The sequence below is a fragment of the Podarcis raffonei genome, chromosome 7, assembly GCF_027172205.1.
Source record: "Podarcis raffonei isolate rPodRaf1 chromosome 7, rPodRaf1.pri, whole genome shotgun sequence".
Classification (NCBI taxonomy): Eukaryota; Metazoa; Chordata; class Lepidosauria; order Squamata; family Lacertidae; genus Podarcis; species Podarcis raffonei.
In genome coordinates this window covers 34,218,870-34,233,290 of record NC_070608.1, presented here as the reverse complement: position 1 = coordinate 34,233,290, position 14,421 = coordinate 34,218,870, and the positions used below count along the sequence as shown (strand labels likewise).

Genomic DNA, 14,421 nt, shown 5'->3' with positions numbered 1-14,421 from the left:
AGCAAAGATTTTTAAACACCTTTAGTGCGGTATATATGAAAGCTCAGCAATTATTAAGAGCTATGGGGAACTTAGTGATACATTAGCAAAAATTTAGGCATAGCATTATAAACATAGTATAATTACAGGAGCTTTTGATTAAATCAATTAATCTCTTCATAATCTTGGGAAATTAGGTGAAAGGAAGAAATCAAATACAGTAGTAATGCATTACCATAAATCAATTCTAAAACAAAATAATTTTTTTTTCATATCTCTTGCTCTTTACATCTGATTTTCTCTTTTCTCTTATGGAATCTAAGTGGGCCTGGCTCCAGCCAGGAGCCATATTGGCCCATCCTCTTTACCACGGCCATGGCAGCCAGCAAGAACTTGCAGGGCAGTGCTAGTTGGAGCTGCAGGCTGCATGCCAATACTTTCCAGACCTACCATCTTAATTGTGACAGCCCTGTTTTCAGCTCCTCCAATACTCACCATAGGAGAGCATGGCTATTAGAAGGGCACTTGTGTGGGGACCCCAGCAGCAGAACTGATTGGAGCACTGGGTTGCATGCACAAACTGCCTGGTGTCACTGCCTTACATGTGCACACACCAGGAGCAGCAGAATTAATGTGAGTGAGAAGTTTGGGGACATCATATGCAGCTACGTTATCGTAGGCTGGCAGCTGACCTGTCTGCAGTCTAACCAGGGCCTCCAAACTTGGAATGCGCCTGAGTAACTACCATGTAATTTGGGTAGTAGCTTCAGAACTACAAGCTGTTTAAAAAATAGTGGAAAATGCTTCCATGTGGCCAGTGTTCTCCATTCTTTTGTGGAAACAAATGTGGTCCTTCCCAAGCATAAGATGCAATCCATTTGAAGAATATTTTGTGTGAACTCATTTACAGAAAACAAATCTTCTGCTAATAGCTCCCTATCCACATGCCTCTTTTGACAATTTGAATTCTCCAGTTGTGCACTAGAACAAAATTGATAAATGAATTGCTTTCAACCAGGAATAGTTAATTACTATTTCAACTTTATGAAAAATATGCCTTTCAGCTGAAAGCAAACCTGATTTGCTTAATAGTCATTTGCATTTATTCAAATAAATATTTTTAATGGAATTTTGCCCTCTTTTATTTCTTACAAGGAAGTCTTCCTTGTGTAAGAAAAATAAAGTTTAGAAGTCTAAAACAGCATTTCCCAATCATACTACAAAATAAATAATTATGGAGATCATCTGTCTGCCATGTATTTTTCTTACTGAAAAATTCTTCTTGTCTCTTATATTTTAATAGTATTTTAGAAGCCAAGGAAATGTTGATTGCAACAACACAGGTGAAAAGGTTGGGCTATATCTACCAAAATCATCTGGTTGGCAAAGGGCTTCTGCCTGTACAATAGGACTTCTCCCTGTTCTGGGGATTTCCCAAACCCTTTTTATTATCTGAACAGCAGAGATACTGAGAAAGCTCACTTAATAACTCCATCTTCTTTGTGAGGACAAATACGTATTTTGTCCTCTATAAGTACTTTTCCCCTTTTCTTCACTTTACAGAGTTAAGCAGGGGTACAGTATGACAACTACACCAATGATAACTCTAACAATAGCCAGCTTAAATTTGTGTTTTACAATTCAGAATACACAATAAACATGTTGCTTCCAAATAACATCACAAATTTAATATTTCATAATTCAAGAAGTCTACGATTCTGTGTAAACATATATGATCAATGGAGTACTATAGTGAAATATAAAAAAGAGTTAGAGTTGCAAACAAAATTTTAGTAATGAGATTTTTATTCACAACAAAATTAGTAGTCATTAGACCTTCAATTTGCTTTCTGTGACCATACAAATGAAGCTATATTACAAAATATAAAGCATGCAGAATACATAAGAAATGTTGGTAGAATTTAGAAAGTATATTATAATAAAAAGGAGGGATTATTTATATATTCAAGTATGTGAACTTACATGCTCCATTTCAGAACGTGTGTGTGTGTTTAAACCATAACCATATTTGGAATTCAAGTGGATCTCGTATGTTCTTTTATGGGACTTCCTGACTTTTTATTTCCCTGACCTTGTTTTCTATGGTGCATGATATCAGTAAATTTAGACCTAATTACCATTTGATCCTGGTTGCTGTATAGTTACCAGTATACATGATTTCAACAAACCAATCTCCTGTATTCAAATATAATGTGGAAACTATGATTTCTTCCAAACATCAAATGGCAGCTTTAAACCTTATCTTGTTATATGTAAGGCATGTTCCCATAACAACAATTCTCATTAAGACTGAAATGGGTCTTACTCCTATATAATTTCTACCTTTTAAAAAAATTTCTCCCACATTTTCAGAATGGCAAAGCTAATATTTTCTGCACATTGAGTAAGTCAGGGGTCAGCAGACTTTTTCAGCAGGGGGCTGATCCACTGTCCCTCAGACCTTGTGGGGGGCTGGACTATATTTTGAAAAAAAATAATGAACAAATTCCAATTCCCCACAAATAACCCAGAGAGGCATTTTAAATAAAAGGACACATTCTACTCATGTAAATCACGCTGATTCTGGATCATCCGCAGGCTGGATTTAGAAGGTGATTGGGCCGCATCCGGCCCCTGGCCCTTAGTTTGCCTATCCATGGAGTAAGTATTATGATTTCACACTTGTCACTCTAGGCAGATTAGAAAATACTGCCTCGCTTTGGGCATTACTCCAAGTTTCCCATTAGCTTTCCTCGTAACATTTGATTAAGGTCCTAAACAGGCATTTAGTAATTAAGTAAAGTACTTTGGAAATTTGTATGCTGTCCTCAGCTCACCGTGTTCTCAATAATACAGAAGATCATATTGTACAAAGCTATACAAGTGTAGCACTTTCAAATTTTCTACAAGTGTCAGCTACTTTAGGTGCCAGATGAAAACATTCCTCTTCAACCAGGCCTTGGGCTGATTAACATTTTAAATGTGTTTGTAGGAGGGCGGGTTATGGGTTTGTTTTGTTTTTGTTATGCATTTCACTTTTATTTTGTATTTTCATGGTTTGAACCACCCTGAGATCTTTGGATGAAGGGTGGTATACAAATTTAATAAATAATAATAATACTTAGTAGTATTAATTATTTCATGTTCACATAAGTTACACTCTGAAAACCTATCTCGTGTGAGGGCTGAACTGTCCTATATTTGTATTACACAGGAAACTGATAAATGTTTCTGCTTTGCTGGTAAAATGGCTGCCAAATACAATGCATGCTCAGCCCAGGAAGAGATGGGAACAAGACATTCTTTAAAAATACCAAAAGAGCATAAAAAAAAAAAATGACAAACATGAGTGGGGTCGAATGGAACACCACCAGTGGCATATACTCAATATATGGAAATAACTAAAGAACTTGTGACACAGGGGAAAGAACATAATCACAGCCCTGGCATCACTGCACAGAGAAATTGCAATATGACACCACAATATCCTCCCACCCCAACTCAACCAGCTAGTGAAGCATGCTAGCAATTACTGTGCTAGAGCTAGTCCCCAGGCACCCATACAAGCAGGGTTCAAATCCTTTTATTCTCCTCATAAGCACAACAAACACAAATGGAAGGAAGGAGATAGCACACCCCAGAATCTGCATAGCTCCCAGGGTGCTATGCTTGCTGTTGACTGATTCCTTCATGGTTATTTTGTAGACCATAAAATCAAGACCTATCAAATAAAAAAAGTGCTCTTCATTTGTTCAGCTGAAAGTAAAGTATTTGAACTTGGGTCCTGAACTACCCATAGCCATTCATGATCTACTTTTCCAGACTCTTACTAATTGCAGTAGATTGTATGCAAGCTGCTGTAAACATGACCCTGTGAAGGTCATATATTCTAAAGAATTGCTTTTGTAATGCAAACTAAGATTTTCTCATTCTACAACTTTTAACTAAGTCTGTTTCCAAGGGTTAGCATATTTTATATTAATGAAAGCTTTGGCTTGCACCATATGGTGGGGTACATTTAATTTTCAGGACAGCTTGCCTCAAAATTATTAATATTTTTCACAATAAATTTCAAGGGAGGGTAGCATTAAATTAACATTTGCCCATCACTAATTTGCATGATGGTTCTTTGTGTTGTGAATGCTTTAAAATGCCACAAAGAGGCTAAAGGTCTTTGCTTTAAAAGTACATTATAAAAGCTCTTGAACAATTAACCCATTGTAGATGTTTATTTTTTTTAGGGCATTTTACTTGGACAAGTCAAATCTTCCACCTAATTCAACATCAAAAGCTGCTTATATAGATAAGGTAAACGAAATAAGAATGTGTTAATTAAGCTGTTTCATCATCCGAATTAGGTATTCCTTAAGAGCAATAGTGCAATGCATATTGTCCACAAGGAAAACATTCTATTTCTTGAGACATACTAAGCTTAAAAACTGGATTAATCATGTGAAGGAGGGGAACCTACTCCTTAGGGTCCTTATCAGGGAAGTTTCTTATGTTTCAGAGATTTAGGTTACTCACAATGCAGAGCTCACTCAACTATACCATACCTTCCAGTGCTGCTGCTGCCATATTTGTTTTCTCTGTAGAGAAACATGTGCCCATGTTTATACATAGAATGGCTGACTCAAGAACCTAAGAAAAGCCTGCTGGTTCAGTTAATGGCCCATTTAATCCAGTATCCTGTTGTCACAGTAGCCAACCAGATGCCTTCAAGAAGCCTACAAGCAACATCCCCTCCTACAATTTCCAGCAACTGGTATTCAAAAGTACACAGCTTCCAGTCATGGAGGCAGAGCGTAAACTTACTTATGTAAGCTAATAAGATGAAACCTTTATAAGTGACCATTTTGGGCACGTGCATATGTATGAACCTTAAAGCATAAAACAGGAGGCACAAGCATCAGAAATGGAATAGAAAGGGCAGAAGTAGTGGGTAGAAGAGCTGAAAATAATGCTAATATATTTCACGTCTGGCAACCAACACACACTTTTGGTTTCAGATAGTACATGGTTGTTGTCGTTTAGTCGTTTAGTTGTGTCCGACTCTTCGTGACCCCATGGATCAGAGCACGCCAGGCACTTGTCTTCCACTGCCTCCCACAGTTCGGTCAAACTCACGCTGGTAGCTTTGAGAACACTGTCCAGACATCTCGTCCTCTGTCATCCCCTTCTCCTTGTGCCCTCCATCTTTCCCAACATCTTCTCATGAGGTGGCCAAAGTATTGGAGTCTCAGCTTCAGGATCTGTCCTTCCAGTGAGCACTCAGGGCTGATTTCCTGAAGAATGGATAGGTTTGATATTCTTCCAGTCCATGGGACTCTCAAGAGTCTCCTCCAGCACCATAATTCAAAAGCATCAATTCTTCGGCAGTCAGCCTTCTTTATGGTCCAGCTCTACTTCCATACATCACTACTGGGAAAACCATAGCTTTAACTATATAGACCTTTGTTGGCAAGGTGATGTCTCTGCTTTTTAAGGTGCTGTCTAGGTTTGTCATTGCTTTTCTCCCAAGAAGCAGGCGTCTTTTAATTTCGTGACTGCTGTCACCATCTGCAGTGATCATGGAGCCCAAGAAAGTAAAATCTCTCACTGCCTCCATTTCTTCCCCTTCTATTTGCCAGGAGGTGATGGGACCAGTGGCCATGATCTTCGTACATGGTAGATAAGTCTAAAAAGCACGGGACACAAAGGCTCTAGGAGGCTTAGTTTGGCCAGAATCGAATATACACTTTCAGAGTTAATGCTAAATACATTACTTCTGGTAAATGAGCCATCATAGTTGTTAGAGGACCGTGAAAATTTGTGTCCCAGGCTTTCTAGACTCGTCTACCATGTTCTATCTGAAACCAAAGGGGTGCATTGGTTGTCAGATGTGAATCTTTTTTCCAGCTCTCCTACCCCACTAAACTGAACTGTTAGCAGTAGAAATCAGTAGAGCTCTCTGGAGCTACAACCCTGTCTTCCTTGAGAATGTGAATATAAGAGTGTTTTCAGGGGGGGGAAAATCTCTATTGTAAGTATGACAATTCATTAGTTCCATTTCCTTTTCTTTGTCTCACTAGAAAGTGTAATCTGCCTGTTTAAAAAGTTTCCACTGTTAATTTCCTTTAATTACCTAATTAAAGAACAAAAGCTGTGATCTTTTGTTACATAATTGCTAAGGGGCCAGCTACAGCTTTGCCTGTCTTTGTCCTAGTACAATGGTATCTCGGTTTTCGAGTGCCTCGGAAGCTGAATGTTTCGGTTTTCGAATCCCAAAACCCGGAATTGCTTCAGTTTTCGAAAGCGCCTTGGAAGTCAAATGGCTTCTGCTGCATGTTTTTCAATTTTCACAATTGAAATTGAAATTCTCCCTTTGTGCCCTGGTTCGGTTGTCGAACATTTTGGAAGTCGAACGGTCTTCCAGAATGGATTACATTCAACAACCAAGGTACCACTGTAATGGGACCTAAAGTTGCTTATCTTCTACATGAAGGACAAATAGGCTGTCTTCAGGATGCCATGGTACCTATGCTCTGAATTTATTTATTCTCATGTCATTAAGAGAAATTACAGTTTGGTTTTTGATGAACTTAGAATTCATTACTTTCTTCTTGAGGCAGTGAGTATATGTTAATGACAGCAGCATTGTCACTTACTTGCAGCTGATGCGGCCCATCAATTCTCTGGATGAACTTTACCGACTGATGGTGTCATTCATAAGATCCAAGCGCACAGCATCCTGTGCTTACACAGCATGCAGTGCTTCAGGAGTTGGACTGCTGTCAGTCTCTTCAGAACTCTGTAGCAGACTTGGAGCTTGCCATATCATCATGTGCAATAGTGGAGTTCACCGGTATGGTAATTTATCACTTTTCTTGATTGCTGCTATTGTCACCCAGTTCTAATAATAATGATTTATTGAAACCTTTTTTATTCAGAACTGAAAATGTGTGTACAGCTATTGTGACTGACTGTGAGGTGGCTTAGCATAAGAATATGTAACACTATTTTTTACATTATGTAAAACATGTATTAAAAATGTTGCTGTCCCAAATGTGGTTGAGAGCTATCTCCTTGTGAACTACTCTACTCTGGTGTTGCTCTTGAATAGCTAATAACATTGTCTAGATTGTCTTGGGTGCCACACTGCAAGCTGGGTTTCACTTGAGTAAGAGAGATATTACGTAACAAAAATTAAATGGATGCTGCTTCTAGGTATACCACAATGCTTCCTAGATGCATGTCTCCTACTGGTCTGAGAGGAATATAAGCCATTTTGTGGACTGGCATGTGAGGACAGCTCAGAAGTGAGAACCCAATTGGCAATTTTAAGCAGTGCTTTTTTTTCTAAAAAAAGAAAATGTTTAGGGGTACTCTCATTTTGACTCAAGAAAATCACCATTTTATAGTTCAAATGGGGGGGGGGACAGTAAATGGACAAAAGTACAAAGATTCACAAAATATTTAGGGGTATGCGTACCCCCAGAAGAAAAGCACTGGTTTTAAGAATCTAAACTTAATCTGCTTTCTCTGCCTTTTGTATTAAATCTTGAATGGTTTTGACTCTTCTCATGAATAAAGAACTAATTTATTTAAAGGTCACTAATTAGCAAAACCCAACCAAGAGAACAGAATGAGTAAGTAGCAGATGGTAGGGCGTTTTTTCAAAATATGTGGAAATAAAACCAAACGTTAAAATAAAAGAACTTATTTTTAGAGTAATGCAAGTGTTCTCAAAGCAGTAAGAAATTTATAATCTTTTGAAATCTACATGACCTGCTGAGGTTAAGAACTTTAAAGCCCTCTTCAGATGTTCATTCTGAATGTACAAAAGGGCAAGTGGAAGCATGCACAGTGACCCTCACCTCTTTGATGCACACTGCGGACACTTCCCAGCCAATGCGTGATTGGTGTTAACCTCAAGCAGGCTGCCTTACTTGTGCAAAGGGTTTCCAACATGGAGACAGTCATAGGACCCAGGTCAGTCAGGATCAAATGTTGAATGGACTTAACAATCCTATCCTTTCTATAAGAGAGAGAATAAATGTAGTTTAAAAGGATTATGTGTATGTATACTAACGATGTGAGTTCAAAGAAAACGACCATTGGCAACAAATTACGTTATCAGCTTTTTATTTTAGTTAAATACAAATCCAGGTCCTAGCTATCTTTCAGCTTAGTATGGAGAGTGGATGGAGCCTGGCTTTTTTGTTTGTTATTTCTTCCACAGAGTCCAAATTGAACTGTACTTAGCAGTACTAAGTACTTGAAAGGTTTATTTGCATTCCAGTATCGAAGCTAATATTTGAGCTTCTGAAAAGTTAGCAATTACTTTTGCTTTGATTTTTATTATAGTGCATTTTCCAATTTTACATTAAAGCAACAAATCCTGTATCTCTCCAGACAGACATGTATATCAATCAAGTGTATCATCTGAATAGGATCACACCAGAAAGAAAATAAATGTACTTATTAACCCTCACAGTGCTATATGAAACAGATTTACTATAATGTATACAAATTAATCATTTATGTAAATTCACAATCATTTATTAAAATTAGCATAATCCTAAAGAGGGAGAATCTTCTGTTTTCGGATTTTGAGGCCACAACTACAATCCTAGATGCCCTGGTTGGTTGGTTTCTAGCTGCTTTGCAAGCACAAAATGCCACCCCACCCTGCAGCAGATCACAACAATTTACAATAGAATTCAGCTCAGTTTAACTTACCACTAAGTAAATATTCATCAGATTGAAGTATATGTGTTGCCCAGTGGATAAGAGCAGTAGGCTTGGATCATCTAGGTGCAAATTTGTCTTCTCAAATGAAAATCCAAAATATGTTCTATAAACTTGAGTTTTGGGGAGCAATGCTTTTTATATCGGTCCTGGAAGTTTTGCTGAATATGATTAGAAGGGACCAGTTGGTTAAAGGCATACAGGTCAGAGCCAAACAGTACAAATTGAGAGCATTTGCAGATGATTTAGTATTGATGTTGCAGGAGCCAGAATCTAGTACTAAAAGGGTCTTAGAACTGATTCAAGAATTTGGTCAGGTTGCAGGGTTTAAATTGAATAAGTCAAAAACCAAGGTTTTAGAGAAAAATTTAATACCAATTGAGAGAGAGAGGTTTCAGAATGTGACAGGTTTAACAGTGGTTAAGAAACTTAAATACTTGGGGATCAACATGACAGCAAAAAATGGGAATTTATTTAAAGACAACTATGAAAAATGCTGGGTGGAAGTGAAAAAAGATTTAGAAATATGGTCAAATTTGAAGCTTTCATTGCTGGGACGTATTGCTGCTATAAAAATGAATGTATTGCCTAGAATGTTGTTTTTGTTTCAGGCATTGCAAATTGTGGACAAAGTGGACTGTTTCAAGAAGTGGCAGAGAGATATTTCAAGATTTGTCTGGCAGGGCAAGAAGCCTAGAATAAAATTTAAAATATTAACAGATGCAAAGGAAAGAGGTGGATTTGCCCTGCCAGACTTTAAACTTTACTACGAATCAGCAGCTTTTTGCTGGTTGAAAGAATGGCTACTTCTTGAAAACACAGACATTTTGGACTTGGAAGGTTTTAATAATGTATTTGGATGGCATGCATATCTGTGGTATGATAAGGTCAAAGCGCATAAAGCATTTAAAAACCATATTGTTAGGAAAGCATTGTTTAATGTTTGGATAAGATACAAGGATCTATTGGAAAATAAAACCCCAAGGTGGCTGTCACCGATGGAAGCGAAAGCTCAGAAAAAGCTCAATATGGAGACTAAATGGCCGAAATATTGGGAAATTTTGGAACAAGATGGAGATAGATTGAAATTACAGAGTTTTGAGAAACTAAAGAACAAAGTGCGAGACTGGCTTCATTATTATCAGATAATGGAGGCATATAATTTGGACAAGAAAATTGGCTTCCAGGTGGAAAAATCAAAATTAGAAACAGAACTGTTAGAACCCAAAACTAAGACTCTGTCAAGGATATATAACTTGCTGTTGAAATGGAACACTCAGGATGAAACGGTGAAATCTGTTATGATTAAATGGGCACAAGATGTTGGATACAATATTATGTTTGCTGACTGGGAACAGTTATGGACCACAAGTATGAAGTTTACGGCATGTAATGCCTTAAGAGAGAATATTATGAAAATGATATACAGGTGGTACATGACCCCAGTCAAGCTAGCAAAAATCTATCACTTGCCCAATAATAAATGTTGGAAATGTAAAGAAACTGAAGGTACATTCTTTCACCTTTGGTGGACGTGCCCAAGGATTAAGGCTTTCTGGGAGACGATATATAATGAATTGAAAAAGGTATTTAAATATACCTTCTTGAAAAAACCAGAGGCCTTTCTCCTGGGCATAGTCGGCCAATCGGTGTTAAAGAAGGATAGAACTTTCTTTATGTACGCTACAACAGCAGCAAGAATACTTATTGCAAAGTATTGGAAGACACAAGATTTACCCACCCTGGAAGAGTGGCAGATGAAGGTGATGGACTATATGGAATTGGCGGAAATGACTGGCAGAATTCGAGATCAGGGAGAAGAGTCGGTGGAAGAAGACTGGAAGAAATTTAAAGACTATTTACAGAAATATTGTAAAATTAATGAATGTTAGAATGATGTTGGATTGAAATTAAGTGGTTTCTAGCTGTAATGGTATAAAAGAACATGAAAAATGGTTTTTTATAAATAAGAATCTAATGTTATAATAACTTAAGATTAAAGATCTGGGTAGAATAAAGAGGGAAAGAAACTGCTAAGTTAATAAATTGAACTGGAATACAAAAAAGGGAGGTAAGAGGAGGTCCTGGAAATAAGTTAATGAAAAATAATGTGATGAAAAGATTGATTGTTTTTAATTATTTTTATTTTGTATTTTTTCTTTTTTCTTTTTCTATTTTGTAATGTAAAAACCCTAATAGAAATGTTATATATATATTTAAAAAATATAAACTTGAGTTTTACCCATTTGAGAAAAAAATGATAAAATTGCTCTTTAAATTCAATAGGAAGTTTCTCACAGTCTTTTGATTTTCATGTGGTGCACAGTTTCAACATGTTTGCATCATAAAACTGCAAGAAAAACACTTGAGCCTAATTTGAATAGTAGAGTGCTTGGTATCTGGTGGGCGGGGCTTGTGTGTTTTGCTCCGGAATAAGCCCCTCCCTTGTGTGTGTTCTATTTTTTAAAAAAAGATATTTATTAAAGTTTTCAGATTAATACAATAAAAAAGAATCAAAAAGGAAAAAGAAAAAGAGTTTAAAAACACATAGAGTTCACAATACTTATTTTTCAATAACATATTTCCCTGACCTCCTCATACCTCCCCTTCTTGTATTCCAATTCAAATTATTAGTTCAGCAAATCCTTATCCAATTTTACCTTATCCAAACTTATACATCAATACTTAACATATTATTATTTTACTTTTTCTCTTTAATCCATTTCCTCAATTTGTTTTTGCTAACCTTATTTTCATTTAATTTAGTTCATTAAAAAAAACAAAAAAACAATTTTACCTTATCCAAAGTTAAACATCAATACTTATACATCAATACTCATTCTTAAAACATTTTTTCTAAAGTCGACCCAAATTCCCTTCCATGAATTTCCCAATTTTCATACAAATAACAAAACAAAATAAAAACAGAACAAATTATAATTATGTACCTTTGGATTCCCAGGCTCCACCCCCCCTTTCCCGGTTTCAGTCCCCAACAAATGTCCATCAGTCTTAATCTACTATCAGCCTGGAGATCTCACATCCGAGGCTCTTAATTCTCTCTCAATTCCTCTCTGCCGGTTTTTTTTGATGGTCCTTAATATTGAACACCAAATCTTGGAGAAGCTCTGGCCCCACAGGATCCATGTTTCTTCCAGCCAGACCTCCATACTTGAAAGTGGAGCCCAAATCTTGTTTCTTACTCCTTTCAAGTCCAAATGTCCCCAAAGCTCCAACTTCCACCTTAAGCAAATTTGTAATCCTTAGGTCTTCAGATCTCCACATAAGGAGATCTCTCCATTTTTCAATCTCCAATTCAGGCCAGATTTTCCACATCAAACTTTTATTTTCCTTTGTTACCATCATGTCAGGCCTCAAACTCTCCTTTGTCATCTACAAAATTACAGCTCCTCCTTCCTTTTCTTCAGGAACAACATATATCTCCTTCTCCAAATTCTCAAACTCAAATTTCTCTTTTTGTCCAATTGAATAGGCTTCCTGATTCAAATCCTTATCAAATTCCATGATGTTGTTTACAGTTAAGTCCAGAGTTGTAACATTTGTAGCCAAAACATCAATTTGGCCTTGTAACTTTCCCAAGTGAACAAATACTCTGTCCAGTTCAGCCTGGATTTTCCCTTCTCCAGCCATTCTTGTAATGTCCCACAACCCCCTCTAGAGGGATTTTGGTTCCTTAATATTCCTTCCAGTTCAAATCCAAAAATCAAGTTAATTTACATCGACTCTTCCTTGTTTTCAACAAATTGTAACAAAATTGTAACAAATATAACCAGCCGAAGCAACAGAAACAAAGTTCTCTTTTTCCGTCTTGATAGCTAATTTGACAGCTGTCAAGCTCTTCAGTACCTCATCAACAGGCTCTCTCGTGGAGCACTCCCGGGTCCGGGGGGGGTGGCACTTCAGCTCCCTAAGTTAGCTCTTTATCCTCCAGTAAAATTTCTTATGCTGCCAAACCGTGAAATTAAATCTTTTACCAAAAAAGGAAAGGAAAAAAAAGAGTTCTCTCGACCTTAGTTAGCAGGTCCTTGCTTTAAATTATTTCCAAGGGAGGGGAGGCAGACTTCCTGTTTACACCTTCCCCGGTTGTGCCTAATTCATAAAAATTCTCTTTACAATTCCAATTTCCGTACTACTCTCAAGAAGAAGTCAGCGCTCTCCGACCATGGCAGTGCGGCTTCACTCCGCAGGAGAAGCAGTTGACTCTCAGCATCGCGCCGCTCACCCTGTCCCCCGTTCCGAAGCCTTTAAAAAGGCTCCTTCGCGGGTCGGGGGGGCGCAAATGGTGCCCGCCGAGTCACCACGCTCACAGGCATCACCGCCTGTGATTTTTAAGGGTCCCCGCGTCGCCGCAGCGGCAAGACCCGATCCTGCGGAGCCGATTCCCTCCGGAGCTCAGAGGGAATCCGCCATTAGTTGATGGCGCTAACCCGGAAGTCCGCCCTTGTGTGTGTTCTAGATGGTAAGAAGAGTTCTGTAGAACTAGAAAGAAAGGCTACTCACTATTTTGACTTTTTTGGACTTAATGAATACAGCAGCTTTGGATTTTTGTTCTAATGGACCAACATGACTACACATTTTTACACAGAGAACTAGAACACAATAAAACTTGATCTCCTTCATTTATCTGATTTTGTATTGCAGGTGCACTCTGAGTGTCACTCTGGAACAGGCTATAATTCTTGCTCGGAGTCATGGCCTACCTCCTCGCTATATCCTGCAAGCTACAGATGTGATGCGCAAACAAGTAAGCTTCTTTATTGCTTTGATACGTTACATTTTCGCTACCCAATGCTCAGTTTTCCCCCAGTTGGATTATTGGCCTTAGGAAGCAATTCTATCCATTTGAAAGTACATTAATATTTAACACATATGCAGGTTGAACAGGACTGGGCCTGGGAACCCAGGATTTCTCAGCCAAGGCAGGTGGTTAGAGCCATGGCCATCAATCCAAAGGGGCCCACTGCTGCCCCATCACCTCGGCAAAGAAGTGGTGCTGATTTCAAGCAAGATTATGCCCATTTGGGGCGAGATCTCATTCAAAATCGGCACAATTGTGCCCCAAATTGGCACTGATGGTAGTGCCACTACTCCTCCAGCGTGCCATGGCTTCGTTAGAAAAAACAAAACAAAACACCACTTCAGAGAAAAAACTGCAAGGTGCGAGGTACAAAAGGAAAGTAAGAATGCCCAGCTTGCTGAGCACATGAATTTATCTCTCCTGGCTCAGCATGACCTTGACATAGTCAAAACATAAAACATAACATTTACAGCGCAGCAATGGATGCGTCTGTTTTGATCTTAATTGCCATCTACCTTGTAGTTTTCCCAATAGATAACTTTGGTATATATTTTTTGAATTTGTTACATTTTATGAGGAAATAAAGCATTATGGATAGCACAGGTGCTGACCATTCTTTGAACCTCTCCAGGCTTTTGAATGTTTGGTCAGAATTCTGCCTTTAGAAACTGAAGGTGCAGTGGGAACAGTCTTTTTTATTCAATTATTTTTTTTGAAGCCACAAACAACTCTTCAGGTACCGTATTTTTCGCACCATAGGACGCACTTTTCCCCCTCCAAAAATGAAGGGGAAATGTGTGTGCATCCTATGGTGCGAATGCAGGCTTTCGCTGAAGCCTGGAGAGTGAGAGGGGTTGGTGCGCACCGACCCCTCACGCTCTCCAGGCTTCGCA

General features: G+C 38.1%; 2 protein-coding genes and 1 long non-coding RNA gene across 6 annotated transcripts in view; 1 reads left to right on the top strand and 2 right to left on the bottom strand.

Moving 5' to 3' along the window:
• LOC128417380 (uncharacterized) overlaps nucleotides 1–14,421 on the bottom strand; it is an 82,712-nt gene that overhangs the window by 46,646 nt on the left and 21,645 nt on the right. Inside the window, exons 3-5 of one of the 2 annotated variants that reach the window (XM_053395948.1) lie at nucleotides 7,836–7,996; nucleotides 4,536–4,568; nucleotides 3,364–3,700 (exon numbers count right to left, since the gene is read on the bottom strand). In XM_053395948.1, the coding sequence (XP_053251923.1) occupies nucleotides 3,489–3,700; nucleotides 4,536–4,568; nucleotides 7,836–7,996 (406 nt within the window). In that variant the 3' untranslated portion in view covers nucleotides 3,364–3,488. Of the gene's footprint in view, nucleotides 1–3,363; nucleotides 3,701–4,535; nucleotides 4,569–7,835; nucleotides 7,997–14,421 lie in introns of those variants that run through there. The other variant, XM_053395949.1, reaches the window with a different exon arrangement.
• The window catches only part of PREX2 (phosphatidylinositol-3,4,5-trisphosphate dependent Rac exchange factor 2), a 111,799-nt gene that overhangs the window by 92,673 nt on the left and 4,705 nt on the right, over nucleotides 1–14,421 (top strand). For all 3 annotated transcript variants that reach the window (XM_053395938.1, XM_053395936.1, XM_053395937.1), the window contains exons 36-38: nucleotides 4,221–4,287; nucleotides 6,633–6,823; nucleotides 13,372–13,474. In XM_053395938.1, the coding sequence (XP_053251913.1) occupies nucleotides 4,221–4,287; nucleotides 6,633–6,823; nucleotides 13,372–13,474 (361 nt within the window). The remainder of the gene's footprint in view (nucleotides 1–4,220; nucleotides 4,288–6,632; nucleotides 6,824–13,371; nucleotides 13,475–14,421) is intronic.
• On the bottom strand, nucleotides 11,179–11,655 carry LOC128417381 (uncharacterized). Its single transcript, XR_008331451.1, has 2 exons — nucleotides 11,507–11,655; nucleotides 11,179–11,369 (listed from the first exon to the last, which is right to left on the bottom strand). It is a non-coding gene; the product is annotated as an uncharacterized LOC128417381 (long non-coding RNA).